Here is a 24,532-nt window from a genome sequence, read left to right on the forward strand (position 1 = left end):
TTAACTGAACAAATACTTAGAACTGGATGTATCTTCAAGGAGGCATAAAGAACAGTAATTTTATTTCATATTTACTTTGAAAAGCTTTCCCTTCAATTTCATTATTAAAACTTTTGGTTGACCTTTTTCGGTTGGAAAACACCCTTAACGCTGATGGAGTTTTTCATGCTTCTTAGTAATACTAATGAGTTGAATAATTTATGAGGTTGTCATGTGCAAAAGATTTGGTGTGATTTGATACATTTTCAGCCTCTGGTGTTGGAATGTGATTAGTAAAAACCTAGAGGCATGTAATTTTTTTCCTGGTGTTTAATGTACTAATGTTGTATGCATTCAATAAGTTTTTTAGGTGTTTTCTACTAGTAAAATCTCATACAAGTGCAAATTTAATTCATTAGCAGGATTTTACAGACCATAGCCATGAAGGAATATAAGGAAGATATTTTAGAACTCATAAATTCATCTTATGACCTGTGAAGTATTTTTCTTCAGGGCAAATTAGCTAATAAGGTAATGACTGGAAAAGGATGGTTTTGTATGTTATTTGTATGTTTAAATAAAGCCTATGTTAGTGAATTTCTGGTACATCTTTGATGCTTAAAGATTATGCTGTCAAAGAATAGTACAAAATCTTAATAAGTTTGCTTTTCTTTGTTGACTGTCAAATATCATTTAGGACTCTGTTTCCCTTCCGTAAAATTACAGTGGAACAATGTTTCATCAAAGCCTAAGTGCACAGCCCCCCACCCCATGGCTGTGATCAAAGACTTCATCTTAAATAGGTCTGATCAGGCTCACAGAGAGGGCAGGTTGCCTCGGCCCGAGGAAAAAAAAACATGGAGCAAAGATGACAAAGTTAATCAGTCATTTCTTTGGCAATAAATAATAAGATATGCTGAGAACTGCAAATGAGAACATTCTTAGGTTCCTCCGAGATGTGTCTGTTTAACACCTGATTTATCTGAGCTTGTGAAGCCGCCAAGATTTGACCTTGAATAAAAAGCAGCTCTGTAATGAATCTGGAATTAAATTAGTTTTGATGGTATATGCATGGCTACTGCAACGTGCTACTTAAAGTCATCAAGAAATACGAAAAGCACTGACAATAAAGAAATACGAATGCAGCTATACAGTTGTTGAGAAAGCAGCTTCAGATTATCTGACTTCTTTTTTTTCTGACTTCAGTTTTTTAAGAGTTTACAGTTATTATATTTGAGAAAGATGATTTGACTTTTTAACCCAATAGCCTATTGTTTGTATTATGCAGAGACCCTAGCAAAGCATCTTTTTTTTTTTTTTTTCAGTAGAGGGAGCCAGTTGTCATCATGTACGCAAAGCATCTTCTTATTGTTCATTGATAAGTCCATTTTAGTTGGTGTATTATTAATTGAATCTCGATATCTAGAATGAAATAGATGATCTGATTATGGTTAAAATAATTTATTGAAATATTAACAGTGTAGATTTGTTAAAAGACAAGGAGAGAAAGACAAGCAGAGAATCATCTTTCACCTCGTTTTGGTGCCAGTGTCATATTTTAATATGGCCTTCTCTTCACCCTATGGTTTTTATAGTCTCTTAAAATAAAACCGATTATAGAAATGCTAAGATATAAAAGCTAGTTATAAAATGTCTTTTACAGATTTTTCTATAGCACTTTCATATCAACAAAGGTTGTAACAGCCCTCCTGTTTTTATGTTGAAGCTTCAAATTGCAGGCTTTAAACAGATTCAGAGGGATCAAGTAACTTTATTAATTTAAAAACTTTTATTGATTATATTTTACCTCCCACTCATGTGCTAGATGCTGGATTCAGAGACTGAGACATAGTTTCCACCTTCGAAGGCCACACAGTTTAGTGCTTCTCAGTGGGGGTGGAGGTCAGCGTGTGGTCCTGGCATCTAATGGGTAGAAACCTTGGACTTACAGGACTGCAGACACCAGAACAAAGGCCACAACAGAACTCCAGCCCACAGTGTCAGCGGTAGGTACCCAGGTGAAGAACTCTTGGTCTGGGACAAGGAATCAGCGGTTGTCACAGAAGGAAGTAGCAATTCACAGAGGAGCACAGTAGAGCCGTGACTAACTCTGGGCCTAGTGTCAAGTTCATAGAATTCGTAGTAATTACTTACGAAATGTCTTGAGAGAAGATTAGGAATTTCCCAGTTGAGCAGAGAAGGGCAGAGGTAATAACAGAAATTACCAAGGCATCAAGGCCTAAAGCAGCCCAACTTACTCCTTTGAATGTCCTCAATATTTTACGCTTGGTAACAGGTCACTTTGTAAAGAGTTCAGAATATGTTTTGATTTGAGATGTTTCATGGTCTGAGATAAAAAGAAAACCGAATGAGGGCAGGAATCGTTATCTTCCATCTATTGCATTTAAAGCATCCACGTTAATACAATTTTATGTACTTAGTTGCTATTTTTAATTGATAATAGAGTAATGTTAAGGTTTATACACAGTATTTTACCCACATTCATTCAGCATTTTCAGTAGCAGCATTGAACAATGGGATTTCTGTGGAATAGATCTATAAGTATGGTATTTTCAAGTTCTGAAATTTGTTTTCTATGTCTGTATTTATTTCCACTTAAAGCATCAAAAGCAGTTAAAGATAAGGAACTGATAAAATTATATTAATGGTTTATTGCTGAGTGGCATGGAACTGTTCATAATCTTATATTCTTTTAGACTAATTTTTCATAACGTGTACACTATGGTATTAAGTTGGTGCAAAAGTAATTGCGGTTTAAAAGGTTAAAAACAATTGCAAAATCCACAATTACTTTTGCACCAACCTAATATTTATAATTACTACACAATATGATAAACATATTCATCAAGGTGTATTAAAAATGCTATATGAGCTTAGTGTAGGGCAGCTGCCTGAAGCAGGGAAGAAATAAATTCTAGGTAGACTTGAACAGATGAATGGAGAGCTTCCCAAGCCAGTAACTGGGTTGGTGGCCCGGTGGAGAACCACACGTCATATGTCCAGGGAATGCAAAACAGTGTTGTGTGACAGAAGAGAGGACAGTATGGGGAGATCATATGAAGATGAGGCTGAAAGGCTGTTTAGAGTCATTTTGTAAAGGGATTTGGAAATACAGCCATTAGAGAATTTTTGGGGGGCAAATGACAGACCATAGGAATTAAGTGACACGCTAATTAATAAAATGGTAGATAGAGGAAAAGCTCATTCTACATACCATTCTCTTACTATACAGTGTGAGTATAAACTTGAAATTGCTGTACTGTAGATAAACTTGTAATTTTCTTAACTACGAGAGCATTATTACTGAACATTTCCGACTCTAAAGTTTACCTGATAAATTTTGGCCTACTCTTCTTCTAGCCTATCATCTATAAAAATCGTCAGTACGGATGAACTTAGTGTGCATTCTGTGTCATTTATAAAAACATTTTTTAAAGTTTTTGGTGTTTTTAAATGTTTTTGGTATTTTAAAGTGCTGTAAAATAACGTATATCATCACCATCTGTTCGCTATTCCATTTTTTATAATTAAAGTTTTTTTTTGTTAATTAGCTCTTCCTTCCATATCTCTGAGTTTACCTAACCAAAACAACTCCTACCCCCATTTCTGAGTTGTAAAGTAAATTTTCCTCATTGAATTTTGTGACGGGTTTTCAAAAAGAAAATCCAAGTGTCATTCCCCAGGTTAATGCCACCCATGCCAGCGGAAGTCTACCCCACCCTCTCAGCCCTCATTCAAGTTGTCCAGTTCATCTTTTTTTCCATTCCAAGAATTGCCGAAACTTTTGTCCTACCGTTCTGTTTGTTCCTCCTCTGCTAGCTACCCCTCTTAACTCAAGATACAAGGAGTCTTTCCTTTGTTCTTGGTCCCCTCCCTTCCCTCACTCCCTCCCTCCTTCCCTTGCCTTCTTTCTTCCTTTCTCCCTTCCTTCCTAAAAAGAAACATGCTCATTGTAGAAAATCTAGAAAATGCCACAACAGTGGAAAATGAAGGGAAAATCACTCATAGACAACCATGTAAAGATAGCTGTCTTTAACTTTTGATGTATTTATTTCATGCCAGTCTCTTGCTAAGCATACTTTAACACAGGGACCAAACACTATGCTATGTCCTCAAACTGTAGCAAACATGAATAATACATCATCTCTGCTCTTTATATCTAGAGGATTCTAAACTGAGGCAAATTTTCTATATGTTTTAGCATTTTTTCCCCAAGTTAAGTATGTCATGTGATTTTTAATGTAATGAAATTCTATGTAAAATATTTTTAAATCACCTTAACTTCATTGCTAATCAAAACCCTACCAAGTAATAATTCAGTCTAAAATGTAGAGATTCTACATTTGTCACCATGCATATTCTTAAAATAAGGTTTATCAGATTTCCTTTAAAAAGCATAGAATGCACTTTTCTACATTCACTCCATTAAGAAGATTATTAAGTTAGCATTTCATACTTATATAGTATCATGCTTAAATTCAATAATATTTTCTTGCACCTTTTTAATTGCATTTTTCAGTTTAAAAATGCTATTTATGAATATCTCCTTTGTTGGTCTGCTCTAAGAAATATTGCTTACATATGAATATTTTGAATTAGAAATAAATGAAATTCCGTTTTTGCTGTCAGACCCAAATTGTAAAAATGCATTGCATGTCTTTGAAAATCAGTATACTCTATTAGCAGACCTGTCAATATAAAAAGTGCATTCCATTTCCACCTCTTGCTCTAATAACCTTTTCTGTGTTACTCTGAGGCAGTTCACATAATCAGAGTATATTGTCAGCTTACTGGAGTTGGGGAAGCATGAAATGAAAATCACGTTAATATTGATCCAATTCTTTTACTTGCAAGTGTCCTTGATGTCCTTTTCCACTGAGCAATAACTGTTGATGTTAGGTAGCCATTTTTTTCTTTTATTTCTTATAGTCCTGTAAATCTTTTACAAGCATAACTAATCTGAATAAGAATTTACCACTTAGAATAATTTCTGTGAGCGTTTTGTCTTAATTAATACCCATACTGCTAATTCTACATGTTTAGTATACCACTGAAATATTTCGCTTGAGCTTTCCAAAGAACAGCCTACCTTCAGATATAACGTTAAGTCTAGTTTAAAACATAACAAGTCTAGACAAGTTCCTCATGGGTAAAAACACAAAGGATGCTGTACTCTACATTTATGGGATATATGACCATAAGTAACATCAATTATTGATTCAGAAAATGATTGCAATTTCTGAATCAAGTTTATTATAAATTTAAAGCTGGTATCTTGGATTTTTAATTTTATGGTAATGCAGATAATATCTATTTTGGATTATTCTCTGTTAACAAAAATGAATTGAATTGGGAACCAAGGTTAAATCCAATGTACTCAGACTAAAATACTCACAGCTAAGACAAGAGGAACTTGATGTCTGAACTGTCCATATTTTTAATCTGTATTTATTAAATTTGATCAGTAACTAGTTAGATTTTAACTTAAAGTGTGTTACTAACACAAATGTAAACTGTCTATATGCATAGAAAAATCTGTTTTATTTATGGAAATGCTTGCTTTGATAAAGTGATTTTGTATTGATAAAGTGAGGCTCCTGAAACAGAATTTTCAATATAATATTAAGCACTTCATCTTTTTTGAAATGTTCAAAATTGTAAACTCAGTATGTAGATTGATTCATACACATGATTGCATGAGACCATGTCACCATATCTAATGTAATTAGTTGAGAGGTATATTTATCTTAAAATCTTTTCCTTTTAGTGGAAATTAAATAATATCATTTAGACTTACTAAAAACACTGTTCTGTAAAGGTATTTATGGCTCTGATTTCAGCTTTAATGAGTAAAAGTAATCTTTAAAATTTCCCAAAGTATTCATATGTCATTAATTCTTCTAAAAGAAAGTACTTAGGTTTGAAAATGAATTGCAGAATATTATCTTTCTTACATAGGTGTAATTTTGTCAAAATACATTTTAAAAGCTAAAATACAATGTTATAAAATGGTATATATTCAAAAGAACTTCTTCAAAAAAGGAGAAGTTGTCCTCTTGTAAAATTGGTTTCTAAATGTTTAGAAACATTGGAATTTTCTGATATATTTCATTTAAATAAAATTAAAATGAGGCTAAATTTTCATTCTGCCCATCTCCTTCCAATGATGAAGAGATATATTAAATGCAATATACATACAGCAAATTCTGATATTACCTTTGTTGAAAAAGCAGTTCTTTTTTTTCAAATACCCCAGGCAATAAGAATATTTGTATTCTTAATTAAGATAGCCATATACAAAATCAAAAATGCATGTCAAATACATTGATGCTCATTTAGTTTTGTTTCCTTATATCTTTAAATGAATAATATAGTTATTGGGGGAAAACAATGTATACTGTAAGCTATTTACACTCCATTCAGTTTCACAGACAATTCATGGCATCTGTGTGCGAGCCATCCATCCTGTCTGCAGGGAGCGTCCACCCTAGCGGAGGGTTGGTTGAAGGCTCCTGGTACTGCAGTGAATATAAACAGAGTGCTGTGACAACATGGCACGGGGAAGAAGATTCAGCCCAGCTTAAGGAAAGGAAACCATTCTTTGTTGAATACCTGTTGTTGGTTAGGCAGTGTGCTAAGACCTTAGACGCATGCACCTTCCTTTTTGCATTTTATAATGCTCACATCAGCCTGCTTTCTTTCCTCCTTTTCATAAAACTTGGGCAGCATTCTCACAGGCAATAACAAGCATTGGCTGTGTTCTTGTTCAATTTTAAATCACGTACTTAGTAAACTTTTAAAATTGTTAATTTGTTTGATTTATTGTATCAAAATGGTAACAAACATTTTTAAGAATTTATCACATAAATAATTTTCACAGATTTCAGTGTTTTAGCAACTATTGCCTTATTTTCACATTGCAATGATACTGTGAGAGTTCAGTTGATAAATACTTATTCCTCTTTCACAGATTGGGAAACTGAAACTGAGATTGGTTGGGATATATTTTTTTAATATGTTCTTAATGGATGTTTGCAGGAAAAATAAAGTAAGAATGGCAAATCACATAGTCCAGCTTCCTCATTTATGAGGAAACTGTAGAGGACATAAAGAGAAAAATAAGTACCATGCATATAAAGTCATTAGTATTTGAATTATGTTTATGTTTCCATATGCTCACTCAACAAATATTTATTGATTGACACTTCATTTGACAACTGGAAAATATCTGATAAGAGAATACCTAAATAAAAGATTCCAGAAAACAATACCGAAAAACAGTGATAATATATTATGACTTTATTTATAAAATACCACGTTTATACAGAGAAGGGAGTAATCAACTAAACTGAATCTTGAAGGGCAAAGCAGGTAAGAGAATTCCATGTAAAAGAAATTACATATGTCAGATTTAAAGGTTTGAAACAGGGTGGCATGCTTGGGAACAAAAACATTCAGCTCTTAGGGAATATAAGGTGTGAAGAGGTCAAATCAGTAAAATAGTGAGGTTAAGTAAGCAGGGACCAGATCATGAGTCATAGACCTTGTATTTAAACTGCGCAGATAAATAACATTGAAAAAGCATTTTTACACAGTAGATATACATAAGGTAGGTACATACATACATACATACATATATACGTAGACACACATATACATATAGACATACGTATACATATATGTGTGTGTATGTATATATGTGTGTGTGTGTGTGTGTGTGTGTGTGTGTATATATATATATATATATCGGCGTGCCAAAAGAAATGTATTCACGTAACTTGTATTCATCTTTTGTTGTTGGTATATATTGAATATTACAATTTTAATAGTTTTTTTCTTTCTTAAAATGTGTACACATTTTTTGGCACCCTCTGTATATACACGCATCATTTTAATAATTCAGTACTCATGCAAATAGTAACAATAGCATAAAACTGGTAAGAAGCTGATGCTACACTAAAATTGGCTTTTTATGGGTTTATTATATCTTTTCTCTTTGTGCATTGGCTAATATATAATTTATGGGTTACCTATCATGGTAAATTACTTTTTTCTTTTTTAGTATAGATGTTATAAAGTTTACTATAGAATAATACTTTAAAGAAAAATAAACTACAATGTAGTATTTTTGTTTACATTAACTGTTTATGTTTATCAATGGAAAAAGACACAATGGGCAAATGAAATAATGTCTTTAGCTTTATTGTGCAGACTTTCTAGATAGACATTTTCTCTGAATATTATAAAGATAACTCAATGCCTCTAATTTATCATTTTCTATATTTCACTTATACTTATTTAAACTAACACTAAAACTATTTTAAATAATAATGCAATTATAGTAGTAGTAATGCTAGAGAATAGTAACAGTAGTAGACACATTTAGTTCTCTTATTAATTCACTTTTAAAATATACTTTGTTTCACATGGATCTTTCCTTTTTAAGATAAATTTTATGAAAGTGGAGCTTTATGAAGTTTTAAGTAATGTCGTATTCTATATTAGATAACATTTTACATACAAAACTTCAATTATATTTACAGAGAAATCTAATGTATATAGAATTTGTTATTTGTAACATAATGTGGAAAATAACATAAGTGCAATTTTGCATTTGGGTTTATTAGTCTAATTTAGTGAAATTATTCTAAAACCTTACAAATTTTATAGCATTGTAATATTTTCTAGAAAATAAGCATATATGTCTATCTTATCCAGCTTTATACATAATCCACATTTTCAAATCTGAGGCGTTCTGGTGGTTTGTAGTATTCGCTTGTTAATTTCTTGATGAATGGCGAAAAGAGGCCAAGAAGTGCACACAGTCCAACGTGTCTTCTGAAGATAGATGATCTCAAATAAATTCTCTTCCCAATCAGATTTTGATTTGTTAGGTGTTAAACCAATTCTTTTTAAGGACAGTGTTTATAAGCCTTGTAATGAGACAGCCCTTTGAGACCTTACCTCTTTTTGCCTGTAATTTTGATGAATGAAACTCTAATTCATAAAGGATATTGTGATTGAAAAGCACCTTTGGATCTCGTACACTTTAATTTAGATAAATGTTTGCTGCAGTACCATAAAAAAAGGAAGTTTCCTGAGCTGCAAACTGATAACACTTCAACAGGGATGATGAGTTCAGTGTGTTGGTATGGATTAGTTTGCTATATTTTTTAAAGACGTATTTGTTTCACTGCTTTAAAAAGGAATGGAATTAAAAGCTTGATGTGCATTTCAGAGCTCACCTTCGGTTGAGTACATTTTCTTTTTGGTAGATTTTAATTTTAAGAACAAGAGTTACATAAAGCTTCTTTTAATGATAAAGTAGATTACACATGGTTGTGATACAAGGAAAAACTTGCTTTATTAGGGTGACTCAGACATAAAGGGTTTCATTGATTATTTTATAAAAAGAACCAAATTTCCTTTTGTGTAAATATATAGATCCTTGAATTTTTTTTTCCCCAAACTGAAGGCAGATCATCAAGAATCTCTGAGGTACCCTGGCACCTTCAGATTAGGAAATATCCAGAGATAACTTTATGTCACAGGGTATTAACTTAGTATGTATCCGGGCTTGTTAAGAGTGCCAGGCAGTGCACTAAGAACTGAGAATACAAAGACAGAAGCATGTTTCCAGTCATTAAGAGCTTCCAGGCCATGTGGACGTAACAAGCAAACAATTACAATACCGATAACTACTGCAGTAGATTTATGAGGTGTGGAGGAAGCAATAAGGGAAAGAGCACACAAACCTACCTACAGAAATCAGAGGTGGGAACATGGGGTGAGGAGACTTGAACTTCAGTTCAGCAAACGTTTGCGGCACACCTGCTGCGTGGCAGGCACAGAGGCTGCAGAAACCAGGCTGTAGCGTAGTGGAGAAGGCACACACATCAGACAGCACCTATCCTGTGTGGTTGGGTTCTGTGTCAGTTGTAAAAGTACAGAGGGTTTGGTTGGGAAAGGTGCCGGAAGGATGGTCAAGTACTTTGGTGGTCAAGTAGGAATTGGCCAAACAAAAGAGGAAGGAAGGAACATACCAGACAAAGGGGATAATATTAGCACAGGTAAAGTGGTCTGAGAAAGCCTGACCTAGTTTGGAAGCTGTACATGACCCAGTATTGTTGATGAGGGTTTAAAAAAAATAAGGCAAACCTGGTAATAAGAGTATAAAAGGCCTTGCTCAGCCATGCTGAGGAGTTTGGATTTTATCCTTTACGTAAGGGTAAGCCTTGCATTGAGCACCGTGGTCTGGGAGGAGTTGATAAATGAATTTAAGCGAGAAATATCCTCAGTTTATTTGTGTTTCATAATAATCACACTGACAGATGCGTGGAGGATGTGCAGCTGAGAGAGCTGTGGACGTCCTCGAGAACAAAACGGTGGTGGCCTGAGTAGGGCAGTGGCGTGACCTTGCAGGATGACTCCCACATTTGTGGCTTTATATATTTGTAGATCAAAATATAATGTGGAGGAGCAGAGGATGATTTGTTCAGTTAGGAAAGTGTGGAACTGGGAATATCCAGTTGAAGATGTCTAGTAGAAATATGGCTATAAACACCTCAAGAGAGACTTCTTGGCTATTAATCATTGGATTCGCCCCTTTTGTTCTCAGATGAAGCAAGCTCTGGGTTTGTCAAATTAAGTTACTACCCAAGAAGCAAATACATTATAAAGAGAGCTAACCCCAGAAGATTAGTGTTGTGCTGGCTTTATATCACCGAAAAAACAAATAAAATTAAGATAAGGTTCTGGAGTATTCAGTAATCAATCCTCATTTTTTATTCCAGAAATAAGAATTACCTATGGGCCAGTGAAAGAAGAATGCACATATAACCCATTTGAGTCCCCCCACCTTCCATGTAGCACTGACTTGTAATAATACTCTTTGAAGTATTTATGAAACTATGTATTTAGCAGTCTATGCCTTTATTCTGTTTTTTTCAGCCATGCTCTCTAAATGCTGTTGTCCAGTAAGAGCTAGGATGACAGACTCCCTCTCAGCCAGTAACACGGCAGTGCTGTTGTACAGTGAGTGTGAGTTTTACTCCTCTGTAGGCTATCTTTGAGTCAATTTGTTAATGTTTTAGCAAACAATTGGCTCTGAGTCACTGAAGACAAGAAATATGCAAGCTGCAGAAAAAGAGGCTAACACTGTGTGTTACAGTGCAGGTTTTACGGCAGCCAGGTACACTTCTAAGCAAATATCAAGTTAGTAATAGACAGTGGGAGTCCTTTCCTGGGCCTAGGAGGATTGACCAAAAACATTATTGTGAAATGGCGAGTTTTGGCCAAAGGTATCTCAAGATTTGGAGAATAATTGCATGTGTACACATATCATAACATCCCCTAGAACTGATACAACACCACCATACAGGAGTGATTTATTAGGCTCCATTTCGGGAATATATCTGCCACACCAAATGAGATGTGGTTGTGTTTTCCTAGTTAATGCTGGTTCTTGAAGCCTATATCCTAATACTACTGCTAGAACCATAAATTGAATCTTCTTCCAGGTAGAATTTTATCTTCAAGTGACATGAAATAGAGGAATTGCTTAGCTGTAATATGTGTGTGTGTGTGTGTGTGTGTGTGTGTATGTATATATGTATACAACATTTATAAAATATACATATGTATATGTATGTATATAAAATTTACTTGTAGTTCAAGTAATTTTATATTCATTGTCACCTGCCAACACAGGTGTTTGAATGTAAATAGTGAAATATTTGTTAAGCAGTCAAATCCATAAGAAATTCAACGGCATTTTAATTTCTAACCTTTATATTGATTGACCTGTTAAAGCGAGGTCAATTTTTGCTATATTTCCAATCTTCTGACTTATTTATTTGTGTTTGGATTTTGGCCTTTTGTACTATTTTATGTAACAAAATCAGGATATCACTTTTTTTTTTTTCAAGACGTTACTTTAGAAAACCATTATTTATTTCATTAATTGCTAAGAAAACAGCTATTGTGAAGTTTATTTTTTGCCTACAGGATTCCTAACTCAACCTTTCTGTAGCTGCCCGATAACAACGATTTCTCCCTTCAGATGTTAATGCTTTCTTGTTCTATTCATACCTATCTATTTTCAAAAACAATCTGATCAATGTATGAGGTTGGACAATGAAGTTCACGAACTCATCCTAAAAAAAAGTGCTATATACTTCATTGCTGAATATCACTACGGTCACCTTCGAAGGACTCCCCTTGGGAAGCTATGCACCTACACCAACACCTAGTCCACCCTTCAAAGCAATTTTGGAACTCTTTTTCTGGAATGGACATCAGAGCTGTTGTCGTATTACCCTTGATTCCTGAGTGTCATCAAAATGTCTTCCTATCAATGTTTCCTTTATCTCAGGTAAAGAAAGAAGTCATTGGGGGCCAGATCATGTGAGTAGGGAGGGTGTGCCAATACAGTTATCTATTTACTGGCTAAAAAGTCCTTCACAGACAGTGCTGTGTAAGCTGGTGCATTGTCGTGATGCAAGAGCTATGAATTGTTGGGGAAAAGTTCAGGTCATCTAACATTTCCATGCAGCCATTTCAGCACTTCCAAATAGTAAACTTGGTTAACTGTTTGTCCAGTTGGTACAAATTCATAATGAATAATCCCTCTGATATCAAAAAAGGTTAGCAACAGTATTACAACAAGTTCAGGATCTTAATTGTCCGACCTCATACTAATTCACACAAAGGTATAATTGTATAAAACTATATAATTTTACGGACCAGAAAACCAAGTTTATGGTGAGATGCAGATTTTTGGTAAGAAGTACAGTGATCTTAGGGCCCCAAGACATGGATGACAGAATCCTTTCTCTATCACCACCAAGCCCTAAGTCTCTCAACAAGCCAGCAGCTTTCACAGGCTGTTTTCTCATCTGTGAAACAAGGGTAGGTGATTGCATCCCCTGCCTTTCTCACAGTTATTTAGAAGACCAAACAAGACAAAGGTAAGAATGTTCTATAATTGTGAAGTTATATGTAAATGCAGCATATAATTATGAGAAAGTTATAGATTATTTCTAATATGCACTGACAGCAAAACAATCGCAATGACCTGAATTATTACACTTCGGTTGTGACTAGGCACTGAAGAAGATGTGGTGAAGTCGAAGAAAACGTTCAGAAGTCAAGCAATAGTGAATCAGAGTGCAGAGACCGAACTTATGCTGGAAGGAGACGATGACGCAGTCAGTCTGCTCCAGGAGAAGGAAATCGACAATCTTGCAGGTAAGTTTTTAAATATTTTTCTTCTATTAGTTGTAAGTAATAAATACTGAATTTAACATCTGTCTCCTGGTGAAAAAGTGTGTGCCAGTGGTTGGAACTGTGCTCAATCGTGTGACTGTGAATAATTTACTTCATCTCATGTCTAGTATTGAAGGAAGGAAAATGCGTATCAGACAAATATGTATTTCACTAACAGTAAATGAATAGCATCTAATTTCTAGGTAATGAAGAGCAACTTTTTAATATAGGAGTAACATAGAGCATAAATTGTTTCCATCTAACTGCCTAAATAATTGGGAGGGGACTGGATGATGGACTCACCGAGTGGCACATGACTGACAAGCTAACAGCTTTGAGAAAGAGCGACTTCAGCCAGGTGACCACTGAATTTGCCATTGCCTCCCTGCTGTCACTCATTGGAATGTCCCCCCATTCCTGGGTTCTCTGTTCCTACACTGCTAGACCCCACCACCAGCACACATTCTTTCACCTGGCCACCCTCAGTTTCCACCTTATCCGAGTCCTGGTCTAACAGCACCCCCAGTGACCAGATGGGACATGGGTATCTTACAGTGTTGGCCCATTACATTGTTTGGGTTTTAAACCACTTTTGAGAATCTCATGAAAGCAGATTGCTTCATGAAGGTACACATACAATTTTGTACACAATTTCAGATGGTTCACTAACCCCACGAATGGAAACCAGTCTATGGAATCATATCCGAGATCTCAGGTGAAAAACTCCTGCTTTAGAATCTCAAAAAGTGATTGGTTGAGCCTTGCCTCACTTCTGTATTTTCAGCCCATACAACATTGGGGTGTCAGATGGCAATACAGAAGTGGATTTATATTCATCATTCTGTATACAAAATAGCACTGCTGTTTCCAGACATGTGCTGAAAATCACCTGGCATGATTTATGAAAGCCTCCAACTATTTCTACCAGTTAGAGAGTTCTCCTTTTAGTTAGGACAACACGTTTCTGTTCATTGTAATTGTAAGCTGGAGATGGCACATTATTCTCCCTCTTCTGGAAAATGATTAATAAGGTTTTCTAATACCAGTTCCTGGATATGCTTATATTATTAACATTTCTGTATCATGGAAATAGGAAAAAACTATTTTTCCTATTTAAAATCAATCTTAAATCTGTGAACAAGTGTTTATTACCTTGAATTCCTAAGAAAATGTTCAAGTTTTGGTTTTGTTGTTTTGTGGTTTGTTTCAGTAGTTCAGAAATTTTATCTGAGGCATTTGGAAGTTAAGCAAAGTCCATTATTTTCTTTTGCCCACAGATTTATCTTTTCCTGATCTTATTGTTGAACCTAAAGAAGTAGAGAAAATTCACAAACATGATTCCTCTCCTTTTTAATGTGTTGCCTTTCCTCGTTCACATATGCTAACAGAAATGTTCAATCATTATACAATTTAGTTTAGACTCTCTGGTCCTTAGTCCCCAAAGGCAATTAATTAGTTGATACAATTTGGCTAGTATCTTGAAGTTTATTGAAATAAGATCTGCCCAATAATACCAGAGGCAAGATCCAATAAAGACTAATAACCCCTTTATATTTGTCTCGTCTAATGGTAGCTACAGTAATTAACATTAATTTATGCTTATAAGCAAAATTCCCAAAAAGCATTAAGTTAAAATACCTAAAGAACAATGAAAGTATGCTTGAAATAAATTCTTTACAATTGAATTGTGAGGCTCTTGACCAATTCACTCTATGAAAATTCCTCTAATGTCTATGAATTTTAAACAGATTTGTCTTTGAGTAGATCTGATCCTATTCCTATCCACCTAGTCCTAACTCATACTCTTTTTTTGGAATTCTGGTGTCTTAAAATCTTACAAACTGTCCTAAAATAGTGATTCCCTACCTAGTCTATAGTGTTCATTTTTAAAACTGCGGTCCACAAATATGACCCTGAGCTTTGAATGCAATACCAAAGTGGAGGATGGGTGTTTCATGCAGGGAGAAGAAAGAGTCACAGAAATCTTTGCAGAATCTGTAGGTATCTGTAGATTCATTCTGTAAATGCTGAAGCCTATTTGTTCATCTAGACTGGCATGATAGTGATGACACATAAAAATCATTTTTAGAAGTTAATTACAAACCAGTATTCCTAGGCTTAAAAAAAAATATGTGACTTTCTATCTTGCTCTGACAAGTTTTTGTACAGATCATTGTTATCTCTGTCTCAGAAATTAAAATTTGTTAAATAATGTATTTCTTATTTGTAATTTATCATTGTAAATAGACTTATAGTGCTAAACCGCCTAAGGGAAACTTCGCTATCACAGGAGATCTAAATCCAAATTAAAATACAGGAGATCTTGCATGTTATTAAGAAATATACCTTCAAAAGTATAAAAATAGAGTTCTTAGATTTTATATGAATGCTTACATCATTTTTATAATAATAACAGTAAACCTAAACTTGCTAATTAACATAATTCATAATTTTCCTGTCTTACGAAACTCTGTTTTGTTGACAGGCACACAGGTAAGGAGACCAATCATTATAATTTGTGCATGTGCAATATTACTTAATAATTAAGTTAAATTCAAGAAAAAAAATGCGGTAATTAGAAGAGAAAACTAAGAGAAAGTGCTAACTTAGCTAAGATTAATTCTGTTTTCTTTGGTTTAAAAGATTGGATCAATTTCTGATTATAAAAAGAAAAGAAAAAAAGTATAGCTAGCATGTCTTAATAAGAGCCAGGTAGTGTTTCAAGGGTTTATATGCAATAATCTATTTAATATTTGCAGCAACTCTATAAGTATACTATTATTATTCTAATTTTACAAATGAGGATATAGAGGCCAAGAGAGATTAAGTAGCTTGCATAAGGTTAAGAAATATATAGTTCTAGAGGATCACTTTTTAAATTATATACATGTCTAACCACTATGCTGTGTATGTGAAATTAATATAAAATAATATTGAATGTCAAAATAAATAAAGTGTAAATGAATCAATAAAAGATGTGGTTTGAACTAAAATACACTAAAGAGTGTATTTAAATATGTATGTGTATATACTTAAAGACTCTTCTAAAATGATGTAAAAACAAGATCCGGTTTATAATTCAACTTTTACACTGGCTTTATTATACTATATTTAGAACTCTATGAATATGCATAATTATTTATTTTAGTTTTATTTGTGTCTTCCCCAAAAATCATTATTGTAAGTTAAAAATTTTTGATAGAGTATTTATAAGCACAATTTTATTTAAATATTGACCCTTTTGCATGTTTTTCTCCATTTTCTTTGGATTTTCCTAGTTTTAATAAAGATAAAATGTTCCACAATGTTTTACAGATTTAAATGTCGTACAATTTTCTGTTTCACTTTTAGTTCCCTTTCTTCCCAAGCTGTTCATCTCCAGAGGCAAGTTAAATGTGTGTGATTATTAATTGCTCAATTTATTATGCATTGTACCAAATGGCTAATGATTATAATATAGAAGTGTGACAATCAATTAAGTAATTAGTATATTAATAACACCTAACTTAGTTTAGTTTAATTGCGTTTTTTAGTTTGCAGTGATTCACCAAAGTAAATTAGTACCTAAATTTCTTTATCTAACAAAAATTTTCAACTTACTATATTTATTATTTAAAATATTATTTTCTTACTTAAAACATTGAAATTAATAGGTATAATTCACCTGTTTTTAATCTGAAATCTCAATATATTTTAATTTGAAACTTAAATTAGCTCTGTAAATTATTTTAAAAATACTTTTTGTTTATATTTATTTAAGTTGTTCTTACCAACAGTCCACCCATCTATTTAATGTAAATAAGTTAAAAGATTTTTTACATGCCTGTGTCAATGTCCAAACTTCTTTCTTTACCAGAAATATCTTTTGCACCTCTCTAGTCTACACCCTTTTTTATCTCCCTCTATCAAATTTCTGTCCATTGTTTTAGACCTATTTAAAACACTTTATGAATTATTCACTGGCCAATCTTGTCACCCTATAATATTTTTTGGTAACATCTTCATTGAGATATAATTCACATACCATACATTTGACCCATTTAAAGTGCACATTGTAATGATTTTTAGTATATTTACAGAGTTATTCAACTGTTACCGCAATTTTAGAACATTTCATCACCCGCAAAAGAAACCTTATACTCTTGTCTACCCCCTCCATTTCCTCGTTCCCCATGCACACAGCCCTAGAGGACCACTAATGTACTTTCTTTGTCCTCAAATTTGCCTATGAGGTATATTTCATATAAATGGAATCATATAATGTGTAGTCTTTTGTGACTGGCCTCTTAGCACAGTGTTTTCAAGGTCCATCCATGTTGTAGCATGTATGTCCTTTTTATAGTGAGTAATATTCCATTAAGTGGATATACCACTTTTTGCTTATTCATTCATGAGTTGCTGGACACTTTAACAAACCAAAAGATGGTTTGTTTCCATCTTTTGGCTATTGTGATTAATTCTGCCATGAACATTCATGTACAACATTTTATGTAAACTTACATTTTTATTTCTCGGGTATGTACCTAGGCATGGAATTGCTGGGTCAAATAATAATGATTTACCTTTTTGATGAACTGCTAGACTGATTTCCAAAGTGGCTGCTTCATTTTACATTCTCATCAGCAGTGTGTGAGGATCCAGTTTTTCTACATCCTTCCCAACACTGGTTATTACCAGTCTTATTTATATAGCCACTCCATAAAATTTTAATTATATCATTCTTAAGATATTTGTTACATACAGCTTTATATTGCAGGTGCTTTTCTATATGTTTTCTCTCTCCTTTTAGAGTGTACATTCCTTAAAGGTAGCAACCGTATCCCATGTGCCTTTAAACCATGAAGAAATGTTCTAACACAATTACTTGCTCTTAAAAAGTTTTCACTGACAAAGTTCATGTAGGTAAAATAAACTGGAAAGCTGAGATAATTATCTAGTTAATTTATACCAAAAACAAAAGACAAAACAAAACTTATTTTGAGCTATTGAGTATTTGGGGGCTCGAATTATCAGATCATTTGCTCATACTAGTTGAAACATTTCAAATAATTACTCAACTCATCACTTGACTTTTCCAGGGTAAGAACACCTAAAGTTAAGCTGATCTTTGTTTTATCCTATTTCCTGCAAATTGTGTCATTTTAACTAAATGTCTCTTAAGGTTCCAATTTTTAAAGTCAAGATACCACTGTGACTCTTAATCAAAAAATATTTTCTCTAACACATGGCAAAGATGTTCTATATCCTATGGATTTTAAATATTTCAAAAAGAGTATTAGTATAGGGAACTAGCAACATGGGGAAGATGTGTTAGACTATAAGAGTTGGAATTCTTTATGTGTTTTTTTCAAAGTGGTAGATTTATAAACCTCTACACACACACACACACACACACACACACACACACACTCACTCTTATCAAAGTCAAGAATCTGAAACTCAGAAAAACCTGCATTATGTGAATTTAAGAATGAGAAAAACATGTAGGAATATGGAGGAGGTCTAACTACTAAAAGAAACAGAATGTAGCCAGTGAGAGGTTCTTCTAAGTGACAGTCACCTTCCCTATGTGACTCACCTTTAGTGTTCATCACGGTTTCCAGGTGAGGAAACTGTTGCTTAGAATTTTTTTTTTTTTTAGGTTGACCACTCCTATCTCCCTAAATCTCTATTTGGCTGCATTCACAAACCCAGTTACTAATTAAGATATTTAGTGAGTATGTAGAGCTTCAGAGCTCAGAGACTTATAGAAAGAAAAAAAAATCAGGAGAATTAGCTCAGCTACCACCAGCTCTCAGTGACTTAAATAACCAGGAAGTTAAGGCACAGGATATGTCTACCTTAATAAATGAAAGTAGACAAATAAGATGATCAGATAGCTAATTTAGGCCTTCAGATGTTCTAACATGGAATGTCCAGATGTCAGAGGCAAAGTTTTTTTTTGTGTATAAATTAAATGTTCCTTAAAAACAGAGGTAAAAAGGACAAAGCAAAATACAAAGTATACAAGACGAAGGAGAAACTCAAGATTCTAGAAAAATATAATTACAGGAACAGCAGAACTCTAAAAAGTAAGAATTTTTCAGAGAAATTTATTTTAAAAAGAAAAACAGAAGAAAGAAGATGAGCCAAAAGCACAGAAAGATTGTGTTGTCTAATGGAATAAGAGAGTAAATACTATACAAGACAACAAATTCAGTGTTTCATTGATGCAAATAAAGTCTGATTCAAAAGATGTATGAGTAAGCGTAACAGCTTCTTGAGTACAATTCAAATATATAGTTAATAAGCATTCCTTCTTTGACAAAACTAGTATTTTGTAGTATTTTGTAAAAGATTTCTCCAAATTTATTTTTATGTAGTTTCAGTTACAGAGTCTAACTAGAATTGAAAATCATGATATTTGTATTGAGAGAAAAAATGTCTTTTAAAGATTCTCGATTCTCTAAAATGCATTTTGCTCAGGATTTTCCCCTTAATTTTTAAACCCATGTGTATTTCAAGGGAAATTTAATCCATATGTCCCTGACTCACTCACACTTAACTCATCAAAATGTTGTTTAATAAAAGCTATTTGATGTTGAAAAAGCCTTATGAGTCTTTATAAGTCTTTTTTCTCTCTCTTTGAATGAGGAAGTTGCTTTTCCAGTCATAAATAGTATACCCAAAGGGTTCACGTTCAGCTTCAAACACAGAATTCACAAAGCTCTTAGAAACAACATTAAACACATGCCCATTTCTTAAAAAGCTAAAATATTTAAATTTCTAACTTAATTTTTTAATTTAGTTAAAAAGTTGTAAAAATAAATAAAAGCTTTACCTTGAATATCTAGCCTTCTTAGCCTGTCTGTATCATTTTTATAACATCTACAAGGCCATTTTAAAGTCTGCAAATATTTTACTGTATCCATTTTTCTGTATTTCCAAAAATGTATGTCTCCTTCAACCATGGATTCTATAGTCTATAAAAAAACACTTTTAAGGTACTCTTAAGGGTAACAATATCCCTGATAACCAAGCTATGTAAATTTAAAATATTATAAAAGGACATAATTCAACTTTGTGTTTTAGATATCATCCATGATCCAAATCATATGTGACATCCTTACATCTCTTTTTTTGTATTTTAAGAATAAGCCACTCTTTGTTATGCTGTGTTTCACAAACCACCGTGATGAGGTCTATTCTTTCTAATAGCATGTTCTAGTTGAATCTCATTTTTATTTTTCACTTTTTTCTCTGTATGGAGAATTTTCCATAAAGTTATTGCTCTACAGATTTATAGTTATACTTACTACCAACATGAAAAACAGGCGCAATAAACAACTCAACTCACTTATCAATAGACCATCGCTCTTCTTTATGTACGAAACTAAACTTCCATATGCCATGTTTTTTAAAAAGTATATGAATGCAGATATTAATCACCTACTGAAAATATATGCATCATCTTATTTGTCACACTTAGGGGGAAAAATGTGAGATAGCAAACTGTTGTCCTCCTGCCAGACTGTGGATGTTAGTGAGTTGGAGGAGATGAGGCATTCACCAGCAAATGGCTGCCACACCTGTGAGGGGGCTGCTCTAAGAGACGCGGCACTAATTCAAACATGAGGGGAAACGGATTTTGTCACTACATTTGGAGATGTGCTATACAAAACAACAAAAAAGTCTTCCTGTCAACTGAAAATCATGTTTTCTGTATTTGTTAATTTCCATTGCTTGATGCTACAGAGCCAGAACTATAGCCTACAGAAGGTACTTGAACAAAAACAGTCTGCACTAAGGACAAGTATTTATATGGCAATCCATTTATAAGTAGTGATTGCAGTAGAATCTGCTTTATCAGTTGAAATCATCAGTCCAATAAGTATAACTGTAGAACTTTTCTGTCAGCAAAAAGAAGGGAATGTCGGACTGAGTTTGCCGTCTATATATTTTTCAATATCTTTTGGCAGATAAAATGTTTAGGTAGTTTTATTGATCAAAAGAAGACTGATTACAATGTGTTATGTATTGTTGGTTTTTTTCTTAATTTAAAAGTTCTGTTCAATTTTCCCTTCATTTTAAGTCACTAACAGATGAAACAGCTAAGTGTAGTTGTAGTGCTATATCAGTTCAGTTTATATATAAAACAGGAATGTTAGGAACCAGATATCACAGAAAACTTTCTTAAAAAACACATTTTGCATCTAAGATTGGGCAGTGAAGATGAGTCCCCAGTCACCAGCCAGTTTTCTGGGGGGAGGTGAAGGGGTGGGGGAGGATGAGGTAGATGAGTTGTACAGAGGTGAATGTGGACGGGCAAATAATGCTGGGAGACATCATTTACATTTGTTGAGAGAAAATAATTCCACAGGCTGATGACTTTATAACTCTGAATTAGGTATTGTATTTCATTTTAAGATGTGGAAGCTAAGGTTCAGACATTAGGGTCCTTATGATCACATAAGAAGCAAAGAGATGAGCCAAGTACAAACCCATTTTTTTTCTGTCTCTGCTAAATCACTAGTTCATTCTACTACATCTGTATTTTTTTTTAATTCTGAATTGCAACCCCTTGGTGTGTTAGCAAATCAATTATGTGGGTTATTACCAGCATTTTTAAATGAAATAAAAGAGAAAAGGATAGATTTAAATAGAAATAAAAAGTCATCACACATTGTAAAGATAAGAGCTTGAAGGACCTGTTGCATCCTTCTTCTTTGATGTCAGACCCAAACTTGACTCAGCTTGGACTTGGTTATCCAAGCCAAACAAATATAAATGCTAAATATCTGCTATAGGCAAGACATTATGGCGGGTGTGTGGAGTAAAAAGACACCTATGGTTAAAGTTCCTGCTTTCAACGAGGAGAGGATATAGTCTAGAGGAAGAGCAGATAATGGAAAAAACAAAACCAAAAACAACCTAGAAGTACAAAGGAAACCAGGGTAACACAAAAACGAAACCCTTGACCAGCCTTCCTAGAGTAAGTGTTTCCTATGTCGCATCTGGAAGCATAAGTAAAAGATTTAGAAAGATTTAAAGAGTTGTCACAGGCATGGGAAACATCATTTGCTAATGCATCACCACTTGTGCGAAACTACTGCAGTTTTAAATTATTCCGGTAACAGTATGAGGCTGGCAGTCTCTGAGGTTGAGCCTGAGGCGTTCACAGGGCAGCTTTATGAGCCAGGGGGACACGGATTTTTATCCTGAAGGCCACCCTGAGACAGTGAAAGGTTTAAGCATGGCAATGATAGTATCTGATTTATATGGTATTTCAACATCACTCAGGCCATTGTGTAGGTTATGGTTTTAGGATACCCGGACTTGAGGTAAAAGGCTATTGTTCTCCAAACCAGATGTGATGAGAGCCTAAACTAATTGGTGACAGGAAAGAGGAGAAGGGGACAGCTGTAAAAAAAAAAAAAAAAAAAAAAAAAACCTCTGAGAAGGTAATACATGAAGGCTGTGATAATTGACTAGTTGTGGGGAGTAAGGATGAGAGGAATCTCACCTGGGAGAAGAGACACAGAAGCTATTAAACGTGTTTGGGATTTTTATTTTTTTTATGTGTTTTAGAGGGGAAAGGAATGAAGATGATTGGTTCAGCTTGATCTGCTGGATATCTGTAATTTTCAAATGGACAAAAAGGTTTAAAATTTGAGAGCCAAGTTGGGCATAGAGTTCATAATTAAAACCATCGAAATCACCCAAGGAAAGAGAGAATATAGAGAAAAGAGAGCAGTAGGCAATTCAGAGCCCCTGTGGAACAAGGTTGAAATGGCAGCAGAGAAGGGTGTCTATCAAGGACACAGAGAAGGAAGTCAGGCAGTAGGAGAACAAGAGAGAACGACAGCGAGAGAAGAAATAGAGATAGACATCAACGAACTCCATTTCAGCATGTTTTAAAGTGATACTCCTTGGAACACAGTTTTTGAAAAACGTTAATGAGAGAAAATGTATACCTAAACACATTTGAACAATTCTGAGTTTAAACCTAAAATGTTACACAACTTGTTTTTTAATTGGTGGATAGACTTTGCCAAGCCTTGAACATGTTAATATCTACTTCCCTAACACCTTGACCTAAGTAGAGGATGAGGGTAAAGCCAAAAGAAGTGAAAAGCAGTGAGGAACCAAGAGATAGAAACTGATACCTAGAAGCTTATTAACAAAGAAGAGGAGAGACAAAGATGGAGAGTAGCTAATGGGAGCAGGGGAGGGGCAGACCAAATCCCAGGTAGGAAGAGTAACTGGCTTGAGCAGAAGGAAAGATGTCTTCTGAGACTGGAGAAAATCAACAATAAAAGCCAAGGCAGAAAAAAATCTTTAGACAGAGGAAGGCAACATTTAAACAACAAAGTTTAATTCTCCAAAATATGAACACTTCATTTATTATACAATCAGGATGGACAAAGATTTATATGTGAATTTTTCTAGGAAGGAGCCATATATTTAACCATCTTCTCAAAGAGATGCATGACCCCCTGTCAAAGAAGAATAAACACCGCCATTCTACATTGTAATGCCTGAGCTTTAATCTTTGGTGCCTTAACCTGTAAAGTCTGACATTCAAAGCTGTATGTGTTTTTTCACTTTCATCTCACACTGCTCCCCTTTAAGTCCTAATCACTGGCCAGTCTTATTTTCTCCTATTCCTATAGTGCATCTGTGTATTTGTTCAAATTCTTCCCCCCTGCTTACAGTGCTGTCCCCCTCATCCCACTGTCCAAATCCTAATCATCCATCACAGTTCCTTTCAGATGTCACTGCCTCATCCACTCTCAACTACCCCCCCTCCACCCCACCGAAGAAAAAAGGCTGGAAATCACCATCAAAGCTCTGTGAATGTCTATGTAATTTTTGTTTCTGTCCCTCTCTTTGGGGGAGAGGCGGTATAGGTGACATGCCCTGGCTTTGGTTTCAGATAACCAGGTTTGAATCCGGTCTCTACCACTTACTAGTTGTATGACCTTCCCTAAATTACTTCACCACTCAGTCTCATTTTCTTATCTGTAAAATAGAGATAATAGTAGTACCTATCTCTTAGGTTTGTTATGAGGAATAAATGAGATTAATTCATGTAAAGTGCTTTAACAATACTTAGCTAAACCCTTTCTCCCTTATGTCAAAATTGTTCCTTTATGTCTTATCTTTAGTATAAACTCTGTTGGTAAAATCTATGACCACATGACCACAGAACAGGGGTCAGAACAGTGACCACTCTCTTAGGGCTCAGAACAGTGAATAATTTTTGTTGACTACATGAATGGATGAA

At 34.2% G+C, this 24,532-nt stretch overlaps 1 protein-coding gene across 4 annotated transcripts in view; it reads left to right on the top strand.

The window, feature by feature from the left end:
* The window catches only part of NBEA (neurobeachin), a 656,028-nt gene that overhangs the window by 424,362 nt on the left and 207,134 nt on the right, over positions 1–24,532 (top strand). For all 4 annotated transcript variants that reach the window (XM_081046841.1, XM_081046842.1, XM_081046843.1 and 1 more), the window contains one exon: positions 13,105–13,248. In XM_081046841.1, coding sequence (XP_080902967.1) covers positions 13,105–13,248 — 144 coding nt within the window. The remainder of the gene's footprint in view (positions 1–13,104; positions 13,249–24,532) is intronic.

Source organism: Rhinolophus hipposideros (assembly GCF_964194185.1).
Source record: "Rhinolophus hipposideros genome assembly, chromosome: 4".
In the NCBI taxonomy this organism is placed as follows: Eukaryota; Metazoa; Chordata; class Mammalia; order Chiroptera; family Rhinolophidae; genus Rhinolophus; species Rhinolophus hipposideros.